Source organism: Lottia gigantea (assembly GCF_000327385.1).
Source record: "Lottia gigantea unplaced genomic scaffold LOTGIsca_3, whole genome shotgun sequence".
Classification (NCBI taxonomy): domain Eukaryota; kingdom Metazoa; phylum Mollusca; class Gastropoda; family Lottiidae; genus Lottia; species Lottia gigantea.
The window spans coordinates 3,622,608-3,641,056 of NW_008708986.1; the positions used below are offsets into that span (position 1 = coordinate 3,622,608).

Sequence of the window (18,449 nt, forward strand, 5' to 3'; positions counted from 1 at the left end):
TAACGATGAATTGCAAAACCAGTCGATGACTATTTTAAGGCGTTGATAACTCGGCAACAGCAAAAGATATAGAAATCAAAACAACTACATTTTGTTTGTAAAATAATACAAAGCTTTATCAAAAAAAGAATTTGTTTGTCTTCAAATCTTGAATGGACCTTACTTATAAAATAATGGTTATTTATTATGTTTAAATATGCTAATGCTTAGTTACAAGTTAACATTATTTCAATTACACCCATTCTTCTAAAAATTGTAAAACTCTGTACAATAACCCATAAAGATAAGACACACATACCTTCACTAATTGGTGTATAAGAAATGCAGAATTGAATGTTGTATGCTGAATTGAAGAAAACTAGAGAAGAAAGAAACCTACTATTATCTCTCTATTATAGCTGCTGGTAATGTCAATATGGTTGGTATCGACACAAATGGTAGTTTAGGAAAAAAACAGATAAAAGCTACTCCAATTCCAAAGAAGAGAGAGAAGTGTGACAATCACACTGAAAATAAGCAAACTGTTGCAGGAGTACAATTGAAGGTACAAACTAATTTTCGGGGGAGGGGGAGAAGGACAGAAATGTTCAATCATTAAAACAATGGACATCAATGCTTTTAATTGGTTTTGTGAGTAATTGTATATTTTGATAATTAGCAAGGCACGTTCATCAATACCTCTAAATTCGTGGTTTGGAGCCGTGTTTTGAAGCCGGATTGCAGTTTTGAGGGAGTGACGGTTTATTGATGGTTTCTTTCTATAGTGATTATGTCGGGACTTTTCTAAATTAGATTTAGAAGGGGATGCTGGTGGTATCTCTTAGTGTTAGATTGAGGGTTTGCAATGATTTTAAACGTTTACTGAACAGATAAAGAAACGTCACAAAGCACAGAAAATAGGGAGTTGTTTATTAAAATTTCAATAAAACAATAGATAATTGTCAGAAAACAACCACATTTGGCACAAAGGATTGTTTGAGTGTCTTAGTTATTGCTATGACATATCAAGGTTCTGATCACGTGATCTTTACAGGTGGCGGCTGGTGTGTCCACCTTGTGGGTTGATAACGGCTCGGAAACTTCTGTACAAACAATTTTCAGGCGCAATTGGAATCTGCGCCCAGACTCTTAGGGAAGCTGCAATGAGTTCTGCTGCATTTCTTGGAAGCGGTTGGATCTAGTTTAGTGGTCTTTGGATGTCATCCCACGAGTGTTCAAATGGGTTTAAGTCCGGGCTAGTAAGGGCCATGGCATTACTCTGATGTTATTCTGGGGGGGGGGGGGGGTGCTGGTGGCTATGGTAATGCGTGGACGGGCGTTGTTTCTTGCAAAATGCCGTACAACGTGGAGTCGGAGAACAGGTGGTGGTGATTCCATGGTCCATGGCCTCTACCTGGGCCGATATTCTGGGAGGCAACGGGTCCGAGTTTCTTATTGATGCCGATTGCACTCCATACCATAATGCTTGGTCCTCCCCGGGGATCTCTTTCAACCATACAATGTTCTTTAAAACGTTCGCCTCTTCTTAGCCACCATCGTACTCTGTCATCTGCGGTAGAAATGAAGCACCGACACTCATCTGAGAGCACGTGGATCCTCCACTGCTGATGCCGCCAATTGCTGGCGATGATGGGGAGTGTGCACCGGACCCCTAGTAGTATATGAGTTTATGGATTGGAAGCACTTTTCCTATTTCATTTCTTTTCATGGGAAAAGTGCTTCCAATTCATAAGTTCCCAAAAAAGACATCTATACCTTACATTCCGTCAATCCCCCACCCCCCCCCCCCCCACCCCCAAAGAAAAGACCTATATACCCTACATATTTTTATCATCAAATTAACTCATTTAAAAATAGGATGGCTCTAATACTAAAACATCAAGGGGAATGATATAGAACAGATTATACAGGAGATGGTTTCATCTCAGCACTAACTTCTCTGATTCCCAAAGTAGCTAGGTTTTTTTCAAACAACAAATCACTTATTTCATCCAGGCCCAAAATATCGGTTCTATCGCAAAAGCAGGAGTTAGTATAAGTGAAAAAAATCTAACGAATTGAAAGAATTACAACTAATAAAAGAACTACGAAACAGGAGATTAGAAGAAAAGAAAGAAAACGTTTTAAAATTATAGGATAAAAATGATAGTCGCACAAGGCCCTAGAAATTATTTTAGTTCAGGAGATATACAAAAATTATTGGGCTCTCTTCCTGGTTTTTGATGGGCAAAATATCCTGGAGAAAAACTTCTTCCAGGTCATAATTACACTGGTCAGGTACTAGGCTAGATTTACGATTAGACGAAAACGATAAACCCAAACCAGGTAAAGAACCGTCAATAGATTTGACGCCGCTACACTTATGATATTTTATACAGAAATAAATACATAAAGTTTAGACACGAAGCAGACAAACAAATGATAAACGAACTTGAAAATATTCCAAATCCAGCGTTCAAAGAGAAAGTATAAAGAGCGCTGATTATAAAACTACAGAGTAAAGATGAAATTTGTTATGGGATTGGCAGATGAAATTCATAAAGAAATTAGGAAAACTAAAAGCTTTTTAACAGTTAAAGTATTTGAAAAAGATGAAATATGGTCAGTTGATTTAATTAATATGCCAGTTGAAAGAGGATATAAATATTGTTTAACAATTGTAGATTTGTATACAAGATATGCATGGGTTAATCCTTTGAAAACATGCTTTTGAAACGATCATGACTCAATCTAGCAGAAAACTACAGAAATTATGGGTTGATGCTGGAACAGAGTTTTATAAGAGAAATGTGAAATCTGGCTTAAAAAAAAAACAGTTGTTGTCGATGAATACAATAACAAAATACACTCGTCTATTGGTGTGACGCCAACACAAGCATCGAGTAACCCGAATATCATAAAATTCATCAACACTCGAAACAACTTTAAAAACGAGATAAAAAATTCAAATATTAAATCCAAATTTAAAGTCGGAGATCGCGTTTGTATTTTTAAAATATAAAAGTAAATTCGAAAAAGGTTACGTTGGATACTGGACAAACGAAATATTTATCGTTGATAAAGTAAACACCACATCACCTCCGACATATGAATTAATCGATCAAGACAAAGAACAAATCATAGGTAAATTTTACCGAAACGAACTTAAAAAAATTGACTTTTAAAAATGAATAGTTTTTTTTTTGATAAATATGGAAATGATACAACCACAAACTTTCAAGAAGGGCAAATGAGTTAGATATATCACCATTTTATGCTCTCAGGGATAAGAAAGGTAAATTTTATGCTATAACAAATATACATACTTCCGATCATAAGGGAGTTCATCACTCTGCTTTATACAAAGACTCTTCAAATAACTTATATTTTTTGGATGGAGTCTTTTGGATTAGAACCCACTGAAGAGATACTAAAATTAACTAAACCAATTAAATGTTCTACATTTCAAATTCAAATACCAGGCCAAAAGTTTTGTCGACAGCTTTCTGTTTGAATTTTATATCAGTTGAGTTTGGGAAAACAACAGTTTGAAGAAATTGTAATAAATTTATCTTAATAAAAATCGCGAACAAATTTGGATGAGGTTCTTTACCTAACAGTACAGCGTGGATAAATAAAGCAAAATCTTACATTGTGGATCAAATTGGAGACACTCTTCATGGTGATTTAGATATAAACAATTTCAAAATAAGCAGGTTTAATAAGTTTTATTCAAAAACAATTGGTCAACTAGTTAATAAAACTCAGTTGCAAAATTTAATTTCATTAATATCTAAATTTGATGACTGACAAAAATTAGATATTCAACAATTAATAGATAACATTCCAGATGAAAACAGGAATTAAATGATCTGGAAACTAAACTTAACAGTGAATTACAGAAAGAACTAACAAATATTAAAAACAAATACAGAACATTGATGATAGTGAAATTAAAACCTATGTTCAACAACAAATACAAAATATTGATGATAGCGAAATCAAAACCTATATTCAACAACAAATACAAAATATTGATGATAGCGAAATCAAAACCTATATTCAACAACAAATACAAAATATTGATGATAGTGTTATTCAACAACAGATAACCACTATTAATAACGAAGTTTTAAAACAGGAAAAATATATAGCCGCATTAGAAAAGAATCTCAAGGAAGAAAATAGTTCCAGCGTCCCAGCTCCCGTATACATATCAAGATTTCTTTACAAATATCAACTACTTTATTCTCCTTAACTAGTTAGTTAAGATTCAAATATACATACCAGGTGTAAGATGGAAAATAACTGGAACTTGTGGTATATGAGCTATTGACTGGTCATTAATTAGATCATTATCGTGGAAATTAAGTGGGGAAGTCGTGTGTAACATAGGAGGGTGTTCAACCATAGTAATAACTTTGTCTATTTCATCGGGGTCGTTTGCTGCTTTTGAATTAGAACGCGAGAGACAATCAGCATTAACATTATCATTGCCTTTGACATAATGTTTATCACAATTATATTCCGACATTATAATAGCCCAGCGTTGAACTTTAGCATTGTTCATTTTCGAGGTGAACAGCGATTGTAACGGTTTATGATCTGTATATGGTTAACTGTGATCCTATTAAATAATGGCTCAACTTCAATGTACAATATATTGCAGAATACATTTCCCGTTCAATAACAGGCCATGAAGTTTAAGTTTTGGAAAATTGGTGAGAGACATATTGAATAACTTGTGTAAGCACGCCTCCAATAGCATAATGGGATGCATCCGTATATAACTTATATGGTTTGGATGGATCGGGATATGCCAAAATTGGGGCAGACATTAAATCATGTTGCAACTTTTCAAAGGCTACATTAGCTTCATCAGACCAAATAAATTTAGCAGGTTTCTTTGTTAAAAGTGTGAGTGGATGAGCGATCTCGCCAAAATTGGAAATAAAGGATCGATAATAACCCACGGATCCAAGGAATCCACGAAGGCTTCGAATATTTGTAGGATGTATCATATTCTGAATAGCACTAATTTTATTCTTATTCGGACGGATACCGTCTTTAAAAATTATATGTCCAAGGTATTTGATGTCCAAGGAAATTCGCATTTACCGGGTTTGAGTTTTAATCCGGCCTTTTTTAACCGACAAAAGACATCTTCTAGATGACGTAAATGATCTTCAAATGTTTTGGAATGGATGATAATATCATCAATATATACCTTAACATATTTATCTAGACATCCTTTATGACAGTTTGCATTAGGTTTTGAAAAATACTTGGGGCAGTACATATGCCAAAGGGCAGACGATTATGTTCAAAAAGGTCTTGAAAAGATGTAAAAGCAGTTTTGTGTTTAGATTCTTCATCTACCTCAACATGCCAGTAGCCTGACTATAAATTCAAGCATGTCATATAGTTACACTCACTGAGTTGCATAAGGATATCTGAAATATTAGGTAATGGAAAACTATTTTTCCGCATGGTTAAATTCAACTTCCGGTAATCAATACAAAAACGGTAGGTATTATCGGTTTTCGGAACTAACAAAATTGGACTTGCATATTTGGGTGTGGAAGGACGGACAACACCTGCCTCCAACATATCATCAATTTGTTTGTCAACAATCGGACGTTGAGTTAAGGGTAAACGGTACGGTTTTTGACGTACAGGTGGACTATCGCGGTATCAAAGTGAGCTTTGATGATGTTGGTTTTATCTAGTTCTAAATCTGTTGTTGCCAAAAAGGTTGGTGTATTGCTTGAGGAGAGCAGTTAATTGATACGTTGTCCAGGGGAAATATGAAGAAATTTGTCAGAATCAAAAGGAAAATTATAATTTTTTGAACTTTTGGGTTTATCCATGTCGGGTAACGCATCCAAAGCATTTATTTCGGGAAAATGTTCAATAGTCCCTAGAACAGCATTTTTAGGAAATCGGAAATTATATTCAGTAGTATTTTGAATTTCAACCTGTATAGACAGTGAATCAGTGCAGTGAATACTGTTAATAATAATAGTCAATAATCCAGGTTGATTGATGAAAACATTTGCAATTTCTAAAGGTGTAAAAAGAATATTTGTATTGCGAAAACGGGAAGGAATTTTGCAATTAACATGACAAGACGAATACGGTCGAATATGATGATTAGCGGACAGTTTGGCCAGGTGGATTTAAGGTACAGAATTTTTTGTGGTGTTTAAAAGGGTGATAATTTCAGATTTGCAATTTAAATGTATTTAATATTCTACAAAATAATTAAAATTGGTTTGTTTCGATTTTCTTTATGAATCTCTCACTTTAACCCATATTTCATGAGCAACCAATTCGGCAACGGCGACAGAATGCGTCACCTATTTTCGTGTACAATGTTTAGTCTATAAATAAGTCGAGAAAAACACGTTGTATGGATACCGGGTGGAATAATTAACTTTCTCTTAGTATTTATCTTTAATATCAATTCATTATAACTAGTGAAAATTGAAATTGGTTGAAACAACCACGATTTTTTAAAAAAAATAGTGACTGACAAAATAAGATACGTAGCGTGATTTATTGCTAAAAATCACTGAAACAACATAAGAATATGGCCCGCTATGTGTTCCATAGAAATTTTCTGCTGACACGGAATCCGCTAGTTGATCACGTGACTTCAATTGTTGGACTACATTCTAGCAGACGACACTTGGAATTCCGATTACCGCTTGGGATTATAAGGAAATTCGGCCGATAAACAATGGTGACGTTTGGTAATAACTGAAATCCGCCATTTTGTATTTTTATAAAGTATACATTAATACATTTTAAATTGCTTGCAACTACTGGATTCATTCTACTAGCTGACATTGTACAGAAAACCCATGTTAATCAAAAAAAGCAAGGAGGTCACGCGAGGTCGCACATGTAAATTATTAATCCTTTCCGGAAATGCACGAAAAATACGTTAGCACGAAATTAGGTTACTTGACTGGTACTTTAACCAATTTCTTAAATAGAACATCTTAAATAGAGTATCTTAAAATTATGCTTCGTCATTTTAACATTCAAAGCGTATAATTCTGGACAAACATTGATTTGAAAGCTCAAATCTGGCCAGTGAGCTGTGGACACTGTTACTGATTGGCTTAGCAAAAAAATACCCGTTTCTGGGACTAGTGTATGATTGATCAAAAAATGACGCAACTGTCCCTTTAAACCTGTAGTGGCAATAACTCAAAATATGTTTAGAAAAATCGTCAAATTTGAATCTGACCAAGATATTATTATAACATCGAATTTCAATTTAAATCGATGCAAAAAGTAGTCTCTATAATGTTCACAAATAAAATTTAACACGATTTAACTAAGTCAAGGGCAATAACTCAAAAAACGTTTATCGAAAAATCATCAAATTCAACCTTGACCAATATCTCATTGTAATAGATTTAAAATCTCTGTTGTGATCACAAACAAATTTTGACAAGTTTTTACTAAGTCAAGGTCTATAACTCAAAAACGGTTTATCGAAAAATCGTCAAAGATGAACTTGACCAAGAACTCAACAATATAAATGATCACACCAAATTTCATTAATATCAGATATTATATAACATATGCATACATCCTAAATATATTGAAATAAAGAAAATAAGAGAACGTGTTTTATAAATTTATTGCATGTCTGAATCCATGTTGATTTGTTCAGGAACAGTAAAGTCAATCTCCTTCTCCACTAACTTACAAAATGTGGAATAGTCCTCAGCTGTCATAGTTTTTGAGTAAATTTGAACAAATTTGGCATCGGTTGTGTTGATGATGTCTTTAAGCAGAGTGTTTGTGCTTGTTTTTGAATCTTTCTTCCTAGGTTTTTGAAACAATCCAGCACGTTCCAGAAAAGTATGTCTTTTTTTCACATGTTTCAAAGAATGTCGGAAGAGTGAAGCTGATATCATGTGATGTTGAGACATGCCCATACTGTAGTGTACATACATGAACTTTTCCTTAATATCCGTAATACTCTCAGTTATAATCAAAGGCATAGTTTTCATCAATCGCAAGGAATGCTCTGAGCTGAATAACTTCTTCAATTCATTAAAACGGGTATTCAATTCCTTTACACTCACATGAATAATGTCCTGGTTTTTAAGAAAAAGGTTCAAAATTTCCTCATTTGATAATCCAATTTTTCGTAAACATTCAAAGCAAGTTGCGATCTTTTCAGGATTTGTGTCGTGGAAATTGTTGTTTTTGCCAATGAGCATTACCACTTTTTCATTTTCTATGCCATAGGATTTCAAAATATTTACTAATGGCACTAGTGTCTTTGACTGAACAAGGACTGGTTTTTTCACAAATAAATCAACTATTTCATCAGGATGAGCCTCAAGGCTGAGCAGTATTTCAACATGTTTGGAGAGCAATGTTTGGGGAATGGTAGAGACCATGACATCAATTTGGGATGTTCGCTTCAACACTTTGGCAACTAGACTTGATAAGTTGGAGTCCTTTCTAATAGTTGAACAGCTTAAATTGCGATCATAACGAAAAGGTAATCTTGACACAAATACTGTTCTTATATCTGAACATTGTAACGTTCTCCTTGACATAAGACAGAAGGCGATAGAATATAACTTAGACATGGGGAAACTTTATATTATGCTTTGAAAATGGTAGTTTCTTTGAACCTCAACAACATCAATCTGAAATAGAAAAGGCAGAAGTTTACTGCAGGCCTACTGAACATTTTTCTTATTGATGAGAATAGAAATGTAGGTGTCATTTTGTGTAAACTACAATTCCTGAAATTTAAAGAACCAAAGGAAAACCAAGCCATCTCTGTCAGTGCAAAAAATTCAAAAACCATGTGCAGAAATCCAGAGAAATGCTTTCAAAACTTCTCGATATCGAAACCACCTAAGACTGATGTTAAAAAGAACTCTAAATTGTTTGCTACCCTAAGAATGAGATTGATATATTACTATTACTATGTTGGAATTATTTCACAGTGACATTGTCATTGCAACCCCCTCCCTGTCCTAGCGAGGTCTGCAACGGATAGTAAGTCTGCATAGTTCGTGTAATTCTAAAAACAACTTGACCAAAAATTACTTTAAAGAGTAGTAGATCTTTGAAAAATTTGACAAAGATACACTTATAGGACCCAAATTGAAAACATGAAATTTCTAGGCCATGCCAAGTTCATCAAATACAATTTACTTTCAGTTTCTCTAGGGACCATACCTTAAATCGAACCGTTAATGACGAACTGATGTTTTTTTTTAATCTCAAAACTTCATTAAATTAGCCTATCCTTTATTTGAACCCGGTGAAATGAAGTAATGCTATCAATGACATCTAGGTTTGTGAAGGTGTCGGAAAATAAATGAATAAGTTCAAATTACTTGTCCCGAGCAAGATGGCTGCGCCCTTCAAGCGTGTGTTCCGGTCAAACTTTAGTTGTTAATTTGTCTACAAACTGTTCATTTTTCTTCAAATTCATTAACATAGAAGTATGCACAAGTTAAATTAATTCTCCTAAGTTTTGTGTCATCCCAGTAAAATTGCAAGGAATTATAATCCCTGTCTAGCCTGATCTGTAAACTGGAAAGTCTCGTCGAGTCTTTTCACAGCCGATGACGGACGAACATAAATAATTTTCGTTGCATTGGTGAATTGAATGTCACTAGGTCTAGGCAGGCTATCTTATTGCAAGCTTATTAACTAGGCTACTTGAGAACTTAGTCTTATGGCCAAGGTCCATTGAAATTTGCCGTGGCCTATATTGGAACCCCGGTCTTGTCTAGCAAATAGCAAAGTAATTTTTTATGTCAAGTCAAGCTTCTTTTCCACAATTTTCAGAATTTCCAATTACTCATGCGAATTAAAAGAAATGAAATCTTCTGTAATCATTCTGTACTATTAAATTTGGGAATCAAATCCAAATCCTAAATTTAAGATATATACAGTCAAGTAACCTAATTAAATTTTGTGCTAACCTATTGTTCGTGCATTTCCGGAAATAATTAATAATTCACATGTGCGACCTCGCCTGACCTCCGCATTTGCTTGTTTCGATAAACATATGTTCTCTCTACAATATCAGCTAGTAGAATGAATCCAGTAGATTCAAGCGAGGTAAAATGTATTAATGTCTACTTTGACAAATACAAAATGGCGAATATCACTTATTACCAAACGTCACCATTTTTTATCAACCGAATTTCCTTATAATCCCAAGCAGTAATCGGAATTCCAAGTGTCGCCTGCTAGAATGTAGTCCAACGAATGAAGTCACATGATCAACTAGCGGATTCCGTGTCAGCAGAATATTTCTATGGAACACAAAGTGGGCCATATTTTTATATGTTGTTTCAGTGACTTTTAGCAATAAATCATGCTACTATCTTATTTTGTCAGTCACAATTTTTTTTTAAAATCGTGGTTCTTTGAAAGAATGTTCACTAGTTATAATGAATTGATATTAAAGATAAATACAAAGAGAAATTAATTATACCACTGGGTATGCATACTCGACTTATTTATAGATCAAACATTGTAGAGAAAATAGGTGACGCATTCTGCTACCGTTGCCGAGTTAGTTGCTCATGAAATATGGGTCAAAGTGAAGGATTCATAAAGAAAATCGAAACAAACCAATTTTAATTATTTTGTAGAATATCTGAGGAAACATCTAAGACATAACAAAAAAATTTTGTTTTTTTAACTTTGACGATATTTGGTGTTGAATCCTTATATGCACGAAAATAGGTTACACCACTGTACCATATTCAAATTAAATTGTATTATTATCATCCATATTATAATTGCACAAACAATACTCTCTCACTAGAGGTTAAGCCTCGCACAGCTGTGTTTGAAATTGTTAAATATTGAAAGAACAGGTATTTAATAATAATCATTTGAATATAGGACATACCGGTACCGGTATATTAAATTTTTAGATTTTATATAGACAGTGTAAAAGAAGAAAATGAGATTTTCAGTGGTATGTTTCTCTAAACCTGCAAGAACTAGGTTATTTTGGTATCAGCTATGGAAAAGAGAAGGAATCTACAAAGAGCCTTTACCCCAAATTCCTAATCATATGAGAAAACAAAAAGGTAGGATTGATTGTCTGTATGCCATGCAATGGAAAATGGTCTTCTGCTTCTAATGTGATATATCATTAGATTGACCAGATTTGATTCACTTTATTTTGTCATTTATTCTTATATCTGGGCCAGTCTCAATTCAGAGCTTTTCTACATACACACAATATCTTCAAACTGAAGAGTACTGGTACTTGTGTTATTTATTAGAAACATCAATTAAACAAGGACATTTTTGACCAGGAACAATACAGCCAGACATCTTTAATGAAATAAACAGTCATGTAAATTTTCGCTGACATGTCAAATGCAGTAATCTATGTTTTGAAATCCCTTGAATTCTGGTACTGAATAGATATATTGTTATAAGACAAAACTGATACAGTCCAATAATGAATTTTGAGGTGTCAAATTTATATTTATTATTCATATGTGGTATACTGTTTGGTATATAAAGATATTATAGCTTTATACCAACTGATAGATTTCAATTTGAGATATTCATATCACTTTTCAGAATTGAAATATGATGTTCTGTTCTCCTACAATTCAACAAACACATATAATACCACTTTAGCCTGTTTGAACCTTATCACATGCAGATATCATTGGTAATAACTGCTCATAAGACTGCAAATAACAGCCTGGAAGAGACAACAGAACAGTGGCATTGTTTATTTTTGTTAGATTGTAGGAGAACAGAAAGGCAGAGTTTACTTTTAATTTTTTTTTTTACCAAGTTTTTTGAATATTTGACCGTGAAATCTATTATAATCTTTGTTTCAGAAATTCCCATCATAGATCCATTGAAAGAAGAAGCAGTGAAAGAAGAATGGAAACCTCCAGTGCCAGATGATTTACAATTTAAACAAGCCCCAACTGTTAAAGAATACCCAAATTATAATGAAAATCCTGCTTATATTTATATTCGTTCTTGTAGACTAACAGAGGGTAATTAATTTATATGTCCTAACATTATTTTGTTGGCAAATGGAATTTATCACTTATTTTTATGTGAATCTGATCATAAGATCAAGGTTTACATTGCAGTTTGTGTCCCCTCTTGCGATCCAATATTACCTTGGATTAGCAAAAATTAACTTCAAAAACAACGTCCTTCGAATCCAATCAAATTGTATATTTGAAGGTTTACTACTGGAACATTCTAAATTGCTACTGAAATTCTGTGAAATGCAAATCAAAATTTAACTCGATTAGCCAAAACCAGAATTTGGTGTGATAAATTGCTAATAAAATTTTCAGTCGAAATTGAACCCTGATCAGATAGCTCTGATAGTCTCAGTGTGTTGTTAGAAATAGACAGTAATGTAATATTGCATTTGACATAAGCACACTTCCCTTTGACATTCCAAAATTATATATCAAAATAACTAAAGCACAAATTCATTTTAAATTTATGATTGTTATTTTGAACCTGTCATTCCAATTCATGTGAATAATCAATGAATTTTATTTACCAATGAGTGAAAACATTGCAAGAGCCTACATTCAATCGACTAATAAATGTCCCATGGATGTAAAGGTTGTGCAGGTAAAATGCCATTTGTTTCCTTGTGAATGATCAATGAGATAGAAGGTTCAAATATGATTTGATTTGGATGCAACTTGGTTTGCATTTTGCAGCTATTTGAATAAAGGCATTTTCTGGAATATATAATTTACATGATTATATTTAAAAATTATTTTTACCAAAATTAATTGTATTATTTAAGTTGAATCTTATATGTGTATAACTTGTATATTCCCTAAAAAAATACCATAATACGCTCTGCCTACTAAATGGCAATCCAAGATGCAACCTTTATCTTTTCAGGAATGAAGCAAGCATGTATATTAACCAAATCTGTCCAATGTGAAGGTTTCCCTCAGCCCATTCAATCACTTATTGGTAAAATACATATTGATAATGAAGTAAGTATTACTCACGGTATACATATTGATAATGAAGTAAGTATTACTCCTAGGAAATATAAATATTGATAATGAAGTAAGTATTAAGTAAAATACATGAAGATAAGGAAGTAAGTAATACTCCTAGAAAATATGCATATTGATAATGAAGTATTAATTCTAGGTAAAATACATAAAGATAATTAAGTATTATTTCTAGGTAAAATACATAAAGATAATTAAGTAAGTATTATTTCTAGGAAATATACATATCGATTAGACAACAAAGTATTTCTCTAGGTAAAATACATATTGATCACGAAGTAAGTATTACTTCTAGGAAATATACATATTGATAATGAAGTAGGCATTACTTCTGGAAAATATACATATTGATAATAAAGTAACTATTATTTCTAGGTAAAATACCTAAAGATAATGAAGTAAGTATTATTCCTAGGTAAAATATTTAAAGATAGTAAAGTAAGTATTATTCCTAGATAAAGTACATAACGATAATAAAGTAAATATTATTTCTAGGTAAAATACATAAAGATAATGAAGTAAGTATAAAATACATAAAGATAATAAAGAAAGTATTATTTCTAGGTAAAATACATAAAGATAATAAAGTAAGTATTATTCCTAGGAAAAATACATAAAGATAATAAAGCAAGTATTATTTCTAGGTAAAGTACATAAAGATGATGAAGTAAGTATTATTTCTAGGTAAAATAATAAAGATGATAAAGTAAGTATTATTTCTAGGTAAAATAATAAAGAAAGTATTATTTCTAGGTAAAATAATAAAGTAAGTATTATTTCTAGGAAAAATACATAAAGATGAATAAAGTAAGTATTATTCCTAGGAAAAATACATAAAGATAATAAAGCAAGTATTATTTCTAGGAAATATCCATATTGATAAGTTATAAAGTATTTTTCCTAGGTAAAATACATATTGATCAGGAAGTGCCAATTGATATTATTCCTAGTATTGTATAGAAAAGGAAATTACCGGTATTTATTGTAATTATATATACCTATTATTGTAAAGAATTCAACATTTATATTATTGTAATGTTTGGTCGTAGTCCTATATTAAAAAAAAAAAACAGCATATACTTATAGATAAGGAAACAATATCTTATATCATTATTTTTCTTCAAGGAGAAACTTTTACAGAGATGTATTATGCAGTCACAAGTCTGGGACTCCACACATGTAAAATTACCCAAAAGAGGAGATCTTGAAAATGTGGGGTTTAAGTTTACAAGAGAATATGGTATACCTAGAGCTCGCAGAATGTAAGTATTTATTTGGTCTTGTTGTGAATAATTGGGACCAAGATATCTCCATTGATTTTCTACTTGCTGGAGATAATACCCTCCAACATTTATATTTGAGACTTCCATCACTGGTATGGTAAAATTGAGTGAGATTACAATTAAAATGTTATTTTTAGGAATTCTCTTGTTACTTTTTCTAATAACATATGGTGTCACCAGGACGAATTTCCAAATTCCCGGGAAGTCACCGCTTTGTTTTCTATTATGATTTGAGGTAAATGCCGCCAAGAGATTAAAGATGTTAAGACCCCATTAACGGTGACAAAAATTCATGAAAATTTTTACATTAATAATTGTTTAACGATGTCACTCACTGTTTTGGCATCTGTGATTAAAATATTGAACTTTATTCACCATTTAATATCTATAGACGTGTATATCAAGGGAATGCATATTCATTCAAAATGGCAAACGCACAGCTCGCTTACGACTTCTTACCAACATCACGAAACGGCCGTTACTTGGTAGTAGGTGGTTACAAGTATTGTATAAATAAAAGGAAGACTAATAGTGATGTTTGGAAATGTACTTCCAAAAAAATATGCAATACAACTGCAATCACATCTAACAATATCTTGATAAGAGTAAATGGCGACCACAACCATGAAGATGCTCGCATGGACATTAAGGTTTATGGCTGGGATGAATGGAACCACTATGGATCCGAAGCTCCCAGAACAAATAACAATTTAGAAGGTCGCGTCAAAAAACTTGTTGGAAAAGCGCATCCCTATATATTTGAAATGATTAATTTTTTGAAAGAAGAACAGAATGGTTCAGTATGCCAGTGGTCAACAACAACCTCCCAAGAAACGAAAGTACAAGACCCTCGAAGTTTCAGAACAGAGAACAATTCACTAATAATGATGAAAATGTGTTTGAATTTGCTGATTCCGTTTCTCATTTGTTAAAATCAAAGTAGTTTGTTATATGTCATTTAAATGTTAAATGAATTATTTGAAGAAATTTTTGCTTAATTAAGTAGGCTTAAGTCTGCTAAGATAACAAAAAATAATCCTGTTGTTTTCAAAATCCAGATTTTGAAAAAATTCCTGGGGCGTCACCATTTTTCGTTTCTGCAAAGTTAATTATGACCCAATTAATTACTAACTTTAAATTTCAGAGTAATTCATTAGTTTATAACTTTGAATTTCAGAATAATTCATTATTTCATAACATTGAGTTTCACAGTGATTAATTAATAACTATCTTTAAATTTCACAGTGATTAATTAATTCCTAACTTTGAATTTTAGAGTAATTCATTATTTCATAACATTGAATTTCACAGTGATTAATTAATTACTAAGTTTAAATTTCACAGTGATTAATTAATTCCTAACTTTGAATTTCAGGGTAATTCACTAGTTTAAAAATTAAATCAGTGACACAGTGCTTAATGTTTATCAATGGCACATTTCTTTATAACTTTGAATTTTAATGATTCATTAGTTCAGTGACCTATTAGTTTATTACTTTGAATTTCAATCATAATACATCAGTAAATTGATCCAATTACTTAAAACTTTCAATGTCTTCATGACACTTCAGTTTATAATTTCAAAATTTAACGCGGGTTAATGGCTGAGTTTCTTGGAGAGTAGACCATGCACAACCAGCACTCCACCAAATACATGGTAGGAAATGGCAGCAGTAGATTCCTTCACTCCCACCCCCCTGGCAATAATGCCTCCCAATTTTCTTCCAAATCCTCCCTTGTTGTGAAGTACTGCATTAGTGTATGATTTTGTATTTCAGGGATGTGTTTGTTCAAGGTTTGATGAGGTTATGTCAGTTAACATCTCTACAGTATCCTAGTGTCTTAACAGATAGATACATAGTGTCTGATTCATACCTCACTTCAAATTATCTCTTTAAGGGTTAGTATTTGTTCATGAATACATATTATTGAAATCACTTTTTTGAAGATTTTGCTTCTTTACTATGTTCTTTATACTGCCTCAATATAAAGCAATGAATAAACCAAAAGGCTTCAAATGAAACAGAAAAAGTTTTTATTGAAAAGAATATTAATTTACATTGAATGTTTAGTGAATGTGAAAGGGTAGTGTTAATCAATTTCTTTGATACATATAAACAGAAAATGGGTGAAAATGATTTATTTTATTCCCTTTGATTTGTAATATGAATATATTTGTAGAGAAAAGAGTGAGTTTTGAAGGTAAATGTAAATATTTAGTATTATCTGACAGACCAATGTTAAGATTTGCTGATGTCGACCAAGTTGAAGAAAGTAAGGAACATGAACTGCCTGATATGTATCCCATATCACCTTTAATTAGTCTACAGAAACGTCATGATTATACTCTACAGAACATAGCAGGTATTGTCAAGCTTAGAAATGAATAAATGGAGTTTTACGTCCTAATTTTCTACAACGTGTGAGCTAATGAAGACAGTCAAACTAAGATATTTATGCACGAATTTGAGACCATTCAGAACAGGTACATGAACAGCATGTGCCAATTGTAGTATCAAGGTTCTCAAGCCTCGAGCTATGCAATTTTTTTTATTTTTCAAAAGTTTTCTGAAAGGAGAACCCCCCAGACCCTACATACCAAGCTTGGCTCTTTTGAATTTTGAATCTCAACCCAGTCTCCCTTATTCCCCAGTAACTGTTGTACCCCTTTGTACCAGGTGTTTTGTCATTGAAACAATTTAAGCAAGTATTACATAATGTTCATTACTGCCAAACTACTTATTATTGTTTGAATATAATTCCTTTTGGTTGGTGCTCAAATAGTACTAGAGTTGGATGTTGGTTTTCCTTTTGATTTACTTGGTATGACTCTTTCTATGTAATTTGATGTATTTTCCAGGTTTAGAAAAAGATTTTACCCATTCTCATCCACATACAATCTTTCTTATGAATACAAATTTTTGGACAGAAAGTCAGAGACAAGCTTCTGCAATGATGTTTGCATTTGGACATGCTGTAGCTAGTGCCAAAAACCTTTATGGAGTGAGTAAATCATCATCATGATGGTTGTGGGTTCTTATTTTGGTTTGTTGGTGAAAGTCTGATAACCTTGAATAAATCATCTTCACTTATAATTCCAGGCGACCAACCTGTAAACGGGTACGGATAATTTGCAAAGCCATGAGGTTTGATCAAGGATAAGCTGGTAGAAATGATCAAATATGAACCATAGTTGTTTCTTTATTTCTATCTTTATGTCACTGATGACAAAACATCTAAGTTCTTCTACAATCAAAACAAAAAGTGACAGAAATAATGACAGGAAGGAAAAGATAAATTTAAATAAAAAGCACAGTATGGGGTAATAGCACGACCTGGGAGTATCAGACAATGCTACAAGGGGTACATTTAGGGCTCATGGAAAGATATTTGTGTCAACCTGTTGAATGTAGATAGAGTAGGAAAAGGGTCATATGAATTTGAAACTAGTTTGTTATTATTTCAGCCTGAATATTTTGTGAATTCATATCCTCTATTTTTGTATTACAGGAAGATGTAAAAGTTTTACCAGAGCCCGTTTGTGTACAGTGTGTTAATGCATCAGAAACAACTCTTAATTTTACATTTTTTCAGTTGAACACATTAGACTTAAGTAATTCAGATGGAATTAAAAACTTTGTGTGGTTTGATACCTCCAATCATTTATTTCAATATCAGTTACGTCAACCATGGAAAGGACCAGACTATCTGTCAACCATATACCATAGTTTCAATCCTGAAGGATTTCATAAACTTTTAGCTGTGTTCTTAGCTAATACCCCAGAAGCTTATGATCAAAATAATGATAAGATTGAAGCTGTTTCTCAATAAAAAAAAGTATTTTATGAATGAATTCGTCAGTTTTATTTATTCAGAAATTTCTATTTATTTTTGAATATTTTATGAAGGATGGTCAAGAGAATAAATATTTGGTCAAATCCAGGGGCTTTTCAAAACATATACACAAGCGATCTACTGTATTTTGTTTTAAAAGGAATAGTAATCAAAAATATACAAGCCAAAACAATATTGTGCACATTGCTGCTTATATTACTACCCAAAAATAATAATATTAACTCTCGTTAATATATATTTCCTAGAACCCACATAACATTATCAATTAAAAGAATCATAATAT

General features: G+C 32.4%; 2 protein-coding genes across 2 annotated transcripts; one reads left to right on the top strand and one right to left on the bottom strand.

The window, feature by feature from the left end:
- Positions 1-7,618: 7,618 nt before the first annotated feature.
- Positions 7,619-9,165, bottom strand: LOTGIDRAFT_228626 (hypothetical protein). Its single transcript, XM_009057252.1, has 2 exons — positions 9,073-9,165; positions 7,619-8,663 (listed from the first exon to the last, which is right to left on the bottom strand). The coding sequence occupies exon 2, from the start codon at positions 8,601-8,603 to the stop codon at positions 7,635-7,637; it is 969 nt and encodes a 322-aa protein (XP_009055500.1). The 5' UTR covers positions 8,604-8,663; positions 9,073-9,165; the 3' UTR covers positions 7,619-7,634.
- Positions 9,166-9,427: 262 nt separating this feature from the next.
- LOTGIDRAFT_228627 (hypothetical protein) lies at positions 9,428-18,158 on the top strand. The gene is made up of 9 exons (XM_009057253.1): positions 9,428-9,473; positions 10,926-11,084; positions 11,859-12,023; positions 12,907-13,004; positions 14,154-14,290; positions 16,090-16,211; positions 16,493-16,675; positions 17,172-17,314; positions 17,822-18,158. Exons 2-9 carry the CDS (start codon positions 10,955-10,957, stop codon positions 18,140-18,142), a joined length of 1,299 nt encoding a protein of 432 aa, XP_009055501.1. The 5' UTR covers positions 9,428-9,473; positions 10,926-10,954; the 3' UTR covers positions 18,143-18,158.
- The last annotated feature ends 291 nt before the right edge of the window (positions 18,159-18,449 follow it).